Raw genomic sequence first — 11,518 nt, 5'->3', positions numbered from 1 at the left:
AACAACAGCTCTTCATAGGCAAAGTGGCACTTCTCTGATTCCAACGTTAGACCGGAAGCCTTGATTGCGTCTAATACTGTTCGAAGCTTTTTTAGGTGCTCATCAATATTCAAGGCGAAGACAACAACGTCATCTAAATATACCAGACAAATGTTCCACTTCAGGCCTGCCAGCATTGTATCTATTACTCGTTGAAACATCGATGGTGCGGAACAGAGTCCAAATTACATTACCTTGAGTTCGAAGAGGCCATCCGGAGTGATGAATGCGGTCTTCTGGCGGTCTCTTTCGTCGACATCAATTTGCCAGTAGCCGCTCTTGAAGTCCATCGATGAGAAATACTTGGCTTTGCAGAGCCGATCCAGTGTGTCATCGATGCGGGGAACGGGGGTAGACGTCTTTCTTTGTTATGTTGTTCAAGCGGCGGTAATCGACGCCGAATTGAAGTTCGCCTTTTTTCCCACTAGAACAACCGGTGCCGCCCAAGGGCTGTGTGAAGGCTGGATAACGCCGTCACGAAGCAATTCTTCCACTTGGTCCCGGATGGCTTGTCGTTTTCGCGGCGACACATGGTAGTGGCTTTTGCGGAGAGGTTGGACTTGCTGGTCGGTTATAATGCGACGCTTCGCAATCGGCGTTTGTTGAACCTTCGGCGATGACGAGAAACACTCGCTGTAGCTTCGAAGCATATTATGGATCTGTTTTGTCTGTTCCGTGGCAGGGATGGGTTTATGTCGAAAGTGGGCGTGTTATCTTGTCAGCCGAATCGTCTGCGTATGAGCCTTAGAGGGCGAAGGAATCTCGTACGTCGAATATTTCGACGAAGAAAGCAATCGTCGTTCCTTTGTTAACGTGCCGGTATTCCTCGTTGAAGTTAGTCAGCAGTACTTCAGCTGGTCCTCTGCGGAAATGTGCGATGCCTCTTGCGATGCCAATTCCTAGGTAGAGAAGGAATTTCATGTTCCCCTTGATGACGGCTTCAGTTTTATTCGCTTCCGTGGCGCCTACGGTGACGATGACGCTTGAGCGGGATGGGACACGCACTTGTTCCTTTGGCACACTGAATGTAACGAGATATTCCGGAGTTCTCATCGAAGGGATGTCCTCCTCCGTGGAAAGCGTAATCAGCTTGGATCACAGGTCGGTGATCGCTTGATGCTCATTAAAGAAATTCATGCCCATGATAAATTCGCGGGAACACTGCCGTAGCTCAACGAAGGTCGCAGGATAGGTATTATCTCCGTTCACAGTCACTCGCGCTGTGCATCGTGCTGATAGCGTAATGAGGTGGCCCCTGCGGTTCGAATTTGTGGTCCGTCTCAAGCGGTTCTTACTTTCCTCAGCTGTGCAGCGGAAGTTTCATTCAGCACCGAATAATCGGCTCCTGTGTCGACTAGAGCGGTATCTTGCCGGCCGTCGATAACCACTTCTAAGTCAGATGTCCTGGTTCTGGAGATGCACGTCGTCCTCGGCGTCGAGTCACGGCTTCGGCGGTCATGTCAGTCGTGGGTGGGGCATGTGGTCGAAGATTTTCTGGATGGCGGCGTCATTTTGAAGACGTTTCGCGTCGTGGTAGAGGTTGTCATTGTGCGGCGTCGGCGTAGTGCGTGCGACGTCTTCATACAGCGTGGTCGCTGGAGGATCTTCGTCGTTTCCGCGGCAAGCAACCTGACCTCCACAGGTTGCTTTGTTTAGTTTCCCCTACAGAGGCTAGGGACCTTCCTCGGATAGCCGTGGCGTTGCTGCGGCGCGGTGTTTGCAAACGTGTGGTGGACGCCGACGGGTAGCGAGGAAGATGGCTTGACTACATGTACACCGCACATGCACAGGCGCGCGCGCGCACGCACGCACTCACGAACGCACGCACACACACAAAATCTAACCCCTATTGGGATTCGAACCAGTCGCGGCGCGACAAGGAAGCTTTGATTTTCTGACGCCTTAGGTGATGATGACAATGTCATCAGACTTTATCGACTCGGCCGTCTCTGAAGCTTGTTTTTTTTTGTCTTATGGAACATTGGGGATCTCCCTGACCCCCTTGTGTCTTACTTGAGCCGGTCGAATTCAGCGATCTTGGTACGCTCCCTCACACCACCATCACTCCCTTGATCCTCCCGCGCATCCAAATTGCGGTAGGCGTACTAGAAGAAGCGGCAACCAGTCTGGAGGTTTAACTTGCGTAGCATATACCTCCTGCGCTAAAATGCACTGTAATTTGAACAGTGGCCTCGTTGAACGCGGTGGTCCTGCGTGTTCATTCATCACGCGGCAATTCCGCACGCTAAACAGTCCTATTAATCCGAAAAGGTCACACAAATTTCAGCGTCTTTTATCACAAGCAGAAGTCTCATACAATAAGGCGTTATCTGAAAGTCATTTTTAAGAGTCTGCTGAAGTTTCTTCGAAACGAAAATAAATAGTTTGTCATTGCTAGCGCAGGTAGCAATTGGGTGACCGTGGCACGAACGTCCCTTAGCGCGATGGCACGACCTCTAGCGCAAATCCAAAAAGGGATTTTGGACTCGCGCGTTTGGAGTCCAAAAAACGTTTCGAAGTCCAAAAAATTGTCGATGATTACGATACTTTCTAATACGGAATTTGAGCACAGCTCATCAGCTGTTTCAGCTTTGCGATCGACTGGGGCAAAGAATTCGAGCAAGACATGTACGCACAATCAAAGACAACTGGTTATTTTTCACAAACATTCCTTCGTGAAGAAACATTTCACTAACAGTTCTTGCTTGTCATGAAGGAAGCTTTGTGGTCGGAGAAATAGATGTTTATATGCTCTACTTGCTGCATCAGTGCCTTGTTCTCAAAGACGAGGTCTGTGCAAGTCTTTCGCGAGATTGTCACAGCGGTGGAAGGCGTTACGAGAGAGCGGAACGAGATTTTATCCAAAATAAGTGGTAAGAAATTCCTGTTTGTCTTTATATGTACATTAAAGTCCCCACGCACCCTGCCACCCTGGCAGGTGGCAGTTAATGGTTAATCGCGATGGTTTGCTCACCGTTGTCAGCGCTAACGCCTGCAGCCCACATCTCTCTCACCACCCTCCGTACCTATAAGCGTGATTCAGGCGCCCATTGACCGCGGGAGCCAGTTATGAACACTTCGTTTCCTTAAAATGATCGGAGTGGAAAGCGTTGTCAACGCGAACGCCAATGAACACAATGAACGCCGACGTCCTGTGGCTTCAGCGCCACGTTTCTGGCACAACGCTCTCAATGCCAACGCATGCAACACACATCTGTCACTACCTCCATGTAGCTTAAAGCACGTTTAAGGTGTCCACTATTCCAATAGGGCAGTTATGCGCCTTCACTCTGCTTTCCAAGCTCCAGCTCCATGGGTTTCGCAGCTTAAAGCTCGACTAGGTGTCCACTGCTGGTTACAACGGACAACGACGACGGCGACGCCGCGGAACAGAGAAACGGCGGCAAAGGGCTGCGCTCTAAAAAGGTTTTTACGGCACATTGAATCTACATTAGCTGAACTCGCTCTAATACCCCGCTGTCAAGAAAGGCTAGGTAAGGCTACACGTTTATGGGAAGAGGAAGTCATGACCGATAAGAACCTTTTTCATCTGCATTCGGAGAGGCCATGCTGGTCTCCGAAGGAAAAGGGGAGAGAGGAAACCGAAAGTATCGGCACAAAATTCTCTCACGGCCTTGTTCAGAAAAGACAGATGAGCACTTAATCACCTAATAACCACAGCGGCCAGGAAGAGTTCGTTTGTGGTTTTGAAAAAACAAAAACCTTGAATCTAGTTGGTGGTCAAAAACTTGGTAGGGTTTTAAAGTAGTTAAACCGAGTAGACATGCCAAAAAGTGTGTTAATTTGCAGTGTCATCTTTCTGGCATCTGAGTGCACGCAACGCCGTTTCTCGATGAAGGTAGCTAATTGCGCAATTTTGTTGTTAATTAAAAAAATTGCAGCGCTTCGAAACAGGGACAACACGAAGTAGACACTAGAGGGCTAAGTCGCCTAATCTCGTTTCTCGCTCTTCATCTCCAGACCCTCTCTCCACTCCCTCTCTCCACTCGTTGCAAGCTGATGCGAAGCTCTCCTACTGTTGGCTACAGCTGATGCCAGGCTGCTCCGAAATTACCCGCGTTACTCCGAGGCTTCAAACAAGATTCTTGCTTGGGTTTGACACTGTTAGGCCACATTCTCACAGCCGGTTTTTCCCTTGCTCCGTCGCCTCCGTAACGCCGGGAGCCGAAGGAGGGGGCTGCTTTTGGACCGTTTTCCCCCCAAATCGGGCGGCCGGTGCCGCCGGGTCCTGCTCTACGTTTCCGTCGAGCGGCGGCGACGGAGCCCCGCCCCACGGAAAACGTACCAGTCATAGTGCGAGCTCGCCCCACGTCACCCGCGGCTTGCTTGCTGCGACCAAGAGATGGCGCTGGCGAGCGTTGTCGTCGTAAAAGTGCGGATGAGTGGCTGGGCGGAGCAAAATGGGCATCTGACGGAGCTCCAAAATGGTTTTCGTCGAGACCGGCGGCTGGAGGATAATATTTTTGTCCTCACCCAGTGTATTGAGGTTGCAAGAAGGGAAGCTCGTGGGCTTACCTGCTGTTTTATGGACGTCGCGAAGGCGTATGACAGCGTACCACATGAGCCTCTAATGCAACGCCTAGAGTCATTAGAAATGCCCTCCGCCTGGATCGACGTGCTTCGTCGCCTCAATGCACGCTGCACAGTGGTGGCCACAGTGTGCGGCGTCAGCTCGGAGCCAGAGGCCGTACAGAAAGGGTTGAGGCAGGGCTACCCGTTGTCCCCTCTTCTGTATATGTTGTACGCTGCAGGGGTGGAGCGCAAGCTGTTGGAAGCGCAGTTGGGGTTCACGCTAAGCTACATCAGCGGTGGTGTAAAGGACCGATGGATATTACCGGGCCTAGTCATTGCCGATGATGTAGTATTAATGGCAGAGACCAATGCGGACCTCCAGGCTCTCATCAACATATGCGCTGAGACCATGGCACCACTTGGCCTGAGCTTCAACTCAAAGAAGTCGGCGGTGCTGTGTTTTTCAGCGCCGCTGGACGCCGAGCAGCCGGTCCACCTACCAAACGGGGACGTCCTCGAGATGGCAACGGAATACCGATACCTAGGCATTAGGTTCAGCACGCAGCCAGAATATGCTGCAAAACATGAGGAACACTTGAAACAAGCTTCGCAGCGAGCGGGAAACATATTGAGAAGGCGGTGCCTATGGGGCTGCAATCGATTTGTTATGGTCCGCGAGCTGTGGAAGGCAGTTCATGTGCCCGCATTGTCATTTGCAAACTCAGTTATCTGCGTGACAGCACCCACAAGGGAATGGCTCGAGCGTGATCAACGAGCGGTGGGACGTCTGGCGCCGGGGTGTCATGGGCGGGTGGCTAACGAGGCAGTGCAGGGAGACCTCGGTTGGTCTACCTTCGAGGCTCGCGAGGCAAGAAGCAAAATAGCCTACGACGGCCGGCTGCGCCTGATGCACAAAAATCGATGGGCGCGCAGAGTCTTTGACTATGTAAGTCAATACTGCCTGCGGACTACATGGGTGAAGCGGCTCCAACACCTCAGTCGCAAGTTCGGCTTCTTCAGAAATGAAGTACAAGCCGACAACGCGAGGAAATGGGCCAAGACAGTTAATACCCAAGTGCATGCGCAGGAGCGAGAGGCGTGGAGGGCTGCCATGGAGGGGAAGTCGACACTGGAAGTGTACCGGGCAGCCAAGCAGGAGTTCTGCGTTGAGAGCTTCTACAACAGTGTAGGCAGCCGCCTGTTGTTTGAGGCACGCGCGGGTGCCATGCCAACGCTTGTGTACCGCAAGCGCTTCGACACTACAGTCGAATGCACCCAGTGCAGAGCCTGCGGAGAGCACGACGAAACAACGGAGCACATCGTCCTACTCTGCGAGAAGCTGCCAACGCCACCGCACGAGGGCGCTACGTTTCCGCAGGCGCTGGGTTTCCGTTCTTCGAACGAGGGCTGCACAACGGATGCGGCAAACCATGCGGCAGTTGCAGCGACGAAGCGCCGATTGACAGAGTGGTGGACGCTGGTGCGACATTAGACCAGTACTGTTTCGTCGGTATTTGCGTGTGTGTTTGCCGCTTCGCGTTTGATAGTGGTGTTTTTATGTGTGTGTCTATCCAGCCAGGGCACCTTTGGTAGGCGCCCGCCCGTTACAAAGGGAAGGCTACATCATCATCATCATCATCATCATCGTCGGCGGCGGCGGCGATGCGCGGGTGCGCGGGCAGGGAGAAAAAACAAAAAGCCTGCTCTTTTTGAAGCGAAAGCTTTACTTCTTGCACTTTCAGCCTTTGCCGTGGCACGGCGTTGCCACCACCACCCGCGCCCAACGCCTGCGCTCTCCGCTAAGAGCGCAACAGGTGCTTTGTGACGTCACGCCGAAGAGAAGTGCGACCGACTCGCGCCGTCGCAAGCCGCGGCGGTGCCACCACGGCGTGGCCTCCACGATCGAAGCGCGCTTTTGAGCAACGGCGCGCGCCGCCGCCGGAGCAGATCGCGGCGGCCACGACCACGGGTGCCTAACTCCTGCGCTCTCCGCTAGGAGCGCGATTGTGGCGTTACGCTGAAGAGATTTAGGCTCGACTCACGTCGCTAGAAAGCAGTAGCTGTGCCAACCACCAGCGCCTTAACATTGCTTCGCGGCGATGCCGCCTACCACTAGGAAGGCTCGTCGTAATGCGCGTAAAAGAGAGCGGCGAGCTACAGAGACAGAGGAAGAGCGTGAAACAAGACTCGCTAAGCGACGTGCCCAGTATGCGGCTCGGCGAGAACGTGCGAGCTACATAGATTAGCCAAGTGATCACCACAGCAGCACCAAGGTATACACCTTCACACAAGCACCACAACAGCACGACTATCATGTGAGCGAGGGCGTAGCCATGGGTATTGCTTTCGCGATTTCCCGGCTTAACCAAGTTGAGCCACAGCCATTTTTATTTGTACTCTCCGTCGGGAGATGCACGCGCCTTGCGCCCCGAAAAGCGCCGCTGTTGAGGAACAGAGAGCGGATGACAATTTTATTTCATATGGCAATATACGAGGTGTTCGAGCCAAAACGGGTCTCCGAATGAGCATTGTGTTTGCACTAGGCGTGGGATATACGATAAATGATTTGTTTTTTTTTCGGGAGGGTAACGAAGTGGGGACGAAAAGACTGTTGCCAGGTTTAAAGCGAAGTGAAGGGGTTGGCTGATGCAAAGGGGAACCATCCAGGGGAAGAAAGGGGCGAGAGAGGTAACTGCGGAGATAATGATCAGAGCAGAAAAAAAAATTCCGTTCCCCCGTTGCTAGCTCATGAGGCCTCATTGTTTTTATTAGCCGTTTAAATTGTTTTGCTAGCTTAATTCTTGAATGGTTGTATAAAGCCCAATCTCTCAAGCCATTGATAACAGAGCTCACTGTCATCCTACATGTGTTCAATTTCGTGCATATTAACCTGAATACTGTGACTGCAGCACTCATTTCTGCAGCGGCTTTAAAAGTAGCTTGCTATACTCATATATATTTGTTTTCGTGCTGTACGCGTGATGTTTCGCTGCAAAAACAGGGGAGTTGCGTAGAGTTAATAAACTAACTTCAAACTTTTTCCACCGCTAGCGAGATCGCATCGTTTTTTTTCTCCGGTAAGAGCCAAGCGAACCAAAGCGCAAGCAGACGACTTTCACCGCTACTTCGGCATGTCCCTCGGACACCGCCGAGCATCGTTTTTTTTTTTTTTCGCGCACAATAAAAAAAAGGCACTGACGTAGAGTCACGTGGGAGCAGCGAGCGCCCACCCAAACTGGTTTACCGGTGTCCGGCGCCTCTTTCGATTAGAACACAAATCCGTTCCGTTCCGGCCGCGGTTCCCGACTCCGTCGCCGCCGCGCCGGAGAGGAGACCGGCTGTGAGAATCAGGCCTTAAGTAGTGCTTTCGTACCAAAAGTTCACTACAGGTTCACCATACTCTATCAAGATATAAGAAATTCCCAAAAAGGTCACAAAAATTTATGTAGCTAATTTACGTTTTGCTACGCCCAATGCAGGACTTGCAGCAGTGTCACAGCACAACGTTGCAATGAAGTTTTTGCTAAATATGTCCATACATACAAAAAATGCTACCAACCTACCCAAGCCTACATTTTCCATCATACGCTTTTTATCAGAATAAAGACGGCGATGACGTCAGGAGAGGCCGAAGTCTTAATTTTACACTGTCCTGATTAGAAGCCACAATTTCCAGTATTTTTGGAGACACAGAGCTATAGGTCTTCGGGATGTATAACGCGAATTGCCGAGGCGATGTCGAGCAGGTGACCTAAATAAAATATCTACCTACGCTGTTGAGATGCGTGTTGGAGGTGTGCCGGAGATGGGGAGGGGGTGGCTGGTAAGTTGGTTTTGTGGTGACGGAAAAGTGCTGCTAAGCTAGACGTCTACGGCGCCAGTAGCTAATTCCCCCCCTACCGTGTCGTCTGAAGTCGGGAGGGGTTGACAATGATGACAGCGCGTCGCGCGCTTCGGACGCTGTCCAAGCCCGCGGGGATTGGGGAGAAAGACCGCGAACAGCCTTGTCAGGGCCACAAGGGGCCGACGACCGCTCTCAAGGGGGTGGGGGATCAATAAGGTCGGCGACGTCTGAAATAGCTAAGCAGTGGACTTACTGGCGCCTCTAGAGTCGGGCTCTGGCGAGCACTCGGCTCCGTCCACTTGTATGTAGAGTGTCACTGCAGCAGTATTGGTTAGAATTGGGCGAGAGCAAGTTTAATAAAGTTCCGCCCAATTATCGAGGGGATAAAAACAGCTGCAAACAAAGAGCGGGACGAGCGCGCCGAGTCCCAGTCTCGGCCGCTTTTCAACGGCCCTTTTTTCAACAGCCTTTTTTTAAACCGCCTTTTCTCTAAGTGTTTGTGTTTTGCTCCAGTCTTCAATAAATCAGTTTTTTCGGTCAAGAAGTTTGGAGTTGCTGCCCCAACCGGCAACGTGTCGCCGGACGAGTGGACGAAGACGTGAAGTGCTTTTGATCAGACCAACCGATCATACCGACGTTTTTTTAACTAGTGCCTTCTGTGTATACACCTGCCGATACAGGAAAGCTTTGTCTGTCAATGGTGTACGGTGATCCAGAGGGTGCCAGTGTAAGTATTCTGCGTAGGAGAAATTCCCGACTCACACGAGCTTCAGGGAGGTGTCTCGAGCGAAGGTGTCTCAAAAACTGTTCAAGCTGAAGGGTTGAAGCTGAATCCACCAGCTTTTCTCCTTATATATCTCATCAGATCATTTTTAAAGTAGCAGAGTTCATTTACACTAATTTCGAGTTCATTTGATTTCGCGGCTCTTATCTTGAATTCATATTTTTTGCCGCTGACAGTAAGCTGAAGTATGTGCAGTGAAAACATTCTGCGCTGAGCAAATTTTGAATTTTTTTATTTATTATATCAGCGTCACGCAGCACAGTAAACATAATAAGGTCGATTAAAACCCATCTACGTTCATAAGCTTTTGTCTGAACCCGCTTGAACTCCTTCTAACCGGTTCGGAGCTGACCGAACCGGTTCGAACCGGAACGCAATGTCGCTCTGGAGCCGAACCCGGAACTGAACCCGAAAGGCGTGAACCCGAACCGGAACCGAACCCGAAAAAATTCCGGTTTGACACCCTACAGTCGCAGCATGCCTGCTGCGGCAGTACTGGGAGTGAGCCTCCACACCATGCTCTATAAATGGCAGATGGAGAAGCAGTACAGTTTTGCTTAGCTCCGCCATGGATCGCAGATACCGCAAACTTTAGCACCCGGCAGTACCTTTCGAAAGCAGAGCGTTCAGAGCGGAAGCTAGGTCGTTCGTGCCAACATGTAGAAGAATTGCCTAGGCTGTTGGAGTTGATTGATTGATCGATTGATTCAATTTTGTTTTTCAACATTCATACAAGGCATGCTTGTGAAAACATCTAGATCCCTAGCTAAAAGATAGTTGGGATCCATGCAAGTCAGTTTCAAAGTAGAAAAACTGCAGGCATAACAAAAATTAATTACATAAATATAAAAGCTCATGAAATTAGAAAGACATAAATGGGTACATAGAGCAACAATATTCTGAGCACCAAGCCTCTTTCACAAACACATACAAACACAAAAATTCATGGAAAGAAAATACGCTGGCTTCACTCATTGTTTATAATATTTCTTCAATGACACAGGAAAAGTTTTACGATGTTTTAGTTCACTTGGAAGCTTGCTCCACAGCTTAATACCAACATGGGCCATCCTTTTTTCTCCATAGACATCTTTCGTTTTCGGAAAAAGGAAGTTTCTATGAGTGTCGTTGCGAGTGCATAGTGGTGGGATACAGAATAGCGATGAGTGTAACGGGTAATTGTCTTTAAGGCATGTGTGTATTGCCAAGACAGTCCTGTATTCAAGTAATGATTATAGTGGCAGCATATCCATCTGTTTAAAAAGAGGAGCAGTGGGCGTTGTATCTTGAATGTGAAATGAATAGAATTGCCCTTTTTTGCAAGACGCCAAGTGGTTCCAAATAAGATCGGTAGGTGTGGCCCCGTGATTCAATGCAATATGATAACTGGCAATAACGATATCCTGGAGCCTAAAAACATCCGCGGTGATGCCACCGCATTCGGTGACGAAGGCTGGAGTGGACAGGTATAGGAGATGAATAAGTTGGAAGGAGTGCTTCGTTTGGGAATCACCCAGCGGCTGTCGAGACATCAGACCATGCGAATTTCAACAACGCATTTTTCTCCGTGGACCTGCCGGACTCCATAGTTCTTCCATAAGGAGAAATTGAAGGTCTTATGGATCCAGTGAAATGTTCAAGCAGGTGGATGGACACGCGTTGAAAGAATAAACAGCACGAGCAAGAGAATTGGGTGGTAGCAGCGAGTCATGACGTTTTTTTAAACAAATCTATGAGATGTGCGCATGTGCGGAGTTAAATAAGAAACACAAATAAGACCGGAGATTTTGAGAGCGCTGTATTTTGTCTGATTATATATTGAGTAGTAATATAGATTTTACATTCATTTCAGTCGTGCCCGTTGCCGAGCTGTTTTGCTTTTTAACTTTGGAATTTTATATTATCTGTTGGAGCAGCTGCTGCGCAACCAGTGTGCTGGCTCAGTGCTGGCTCCTGACCATGCTTGATACGCCGGAAAGAGAAGTTGTAAGATACCGGCGCTACTACGACAGGATTGCACGCTACAAAAAGATCAGTATATTTACGCATGGTCAACGGTGGATGTGCAAGATAATATCGGGAAAATTTCGCATTAACACACCGTTGTTTTGATGTTCAAATTGAAACCTTTGTCCCCCGGCTGTTATTAAAATTGCATAAAATGCATTTTTGGTATTGTGGCAGCATAAGTAATGAGCACGGAATACCCGCAGCGAGAGCTCACGGATCGAAGACCGAAAATGTAACTCAATGTTCACTCAGTTCATCCCCCGCCTCGTTGCACCATGCTGAGTGCTGGTAGAACAGCTTCATGAAGT

At 50.0% G+C, this 11,518-nt stretch overlaps 1 protein-coding gene across 1 annotated transcript; it reads left to right on the top strand.

Moving 5' to 3' along the window:
* Positions 1–4,654: 4,654 nt before the first annotated feature.
* LOC149356572 (uncharacterized) lies at positions 4,655–11,167 on the top strand. The gene is made up of 2 exons (XM_089576379.1): positions 4,655–5,518; positions 11,117–11,167. Exons 1-2 carry the CDS (start codon positions 4,655–4,657, stop codon positions 11,165–11,167), a joined length of 915 nt encoding a protein of 304 aa, XP_089432505.1.
* Positions 11,168–11,518: the final 351 nt, after the last annotated feature.

This window comes from Amblyomma mixtum, chromosome 3, assembly GCF_055824585.1.
Source record: "Amblyomma mixtum isolate Tamu chromosome 3, ASM5582458v1, whole genome shotgun sequence".
Lineage (NCBI taxonomy): Eukaryota > Metazoa > Arthropoda > Arachnida > Ixodida > Ixodidae > Amblyomma > Amblyomma mixtum.
The sequence above is the reverse complement of the archived record's forward strand: the minus strand, read 5'-3'. Positions and strand labels throughout refer to the sequence as shown.

Bases quoted from the DNA above. Each gene is read 5' to 3' on its own strand.
- LOC149356572 (XM_089576379.1), top strand. From the start codon at position 4,655: ATGCCCTCCGCCTGGATCGACGTGCTTCGTCGCCTCAATGCACGCTGC. The intron at 5,519-11,116 runs GTAAGTCAATAC...CTGTTGGAGCAG, and splicing joins CGCGCAGAGTCTTTGACTAT to CTGCTGCGCAACCAGTGTGC.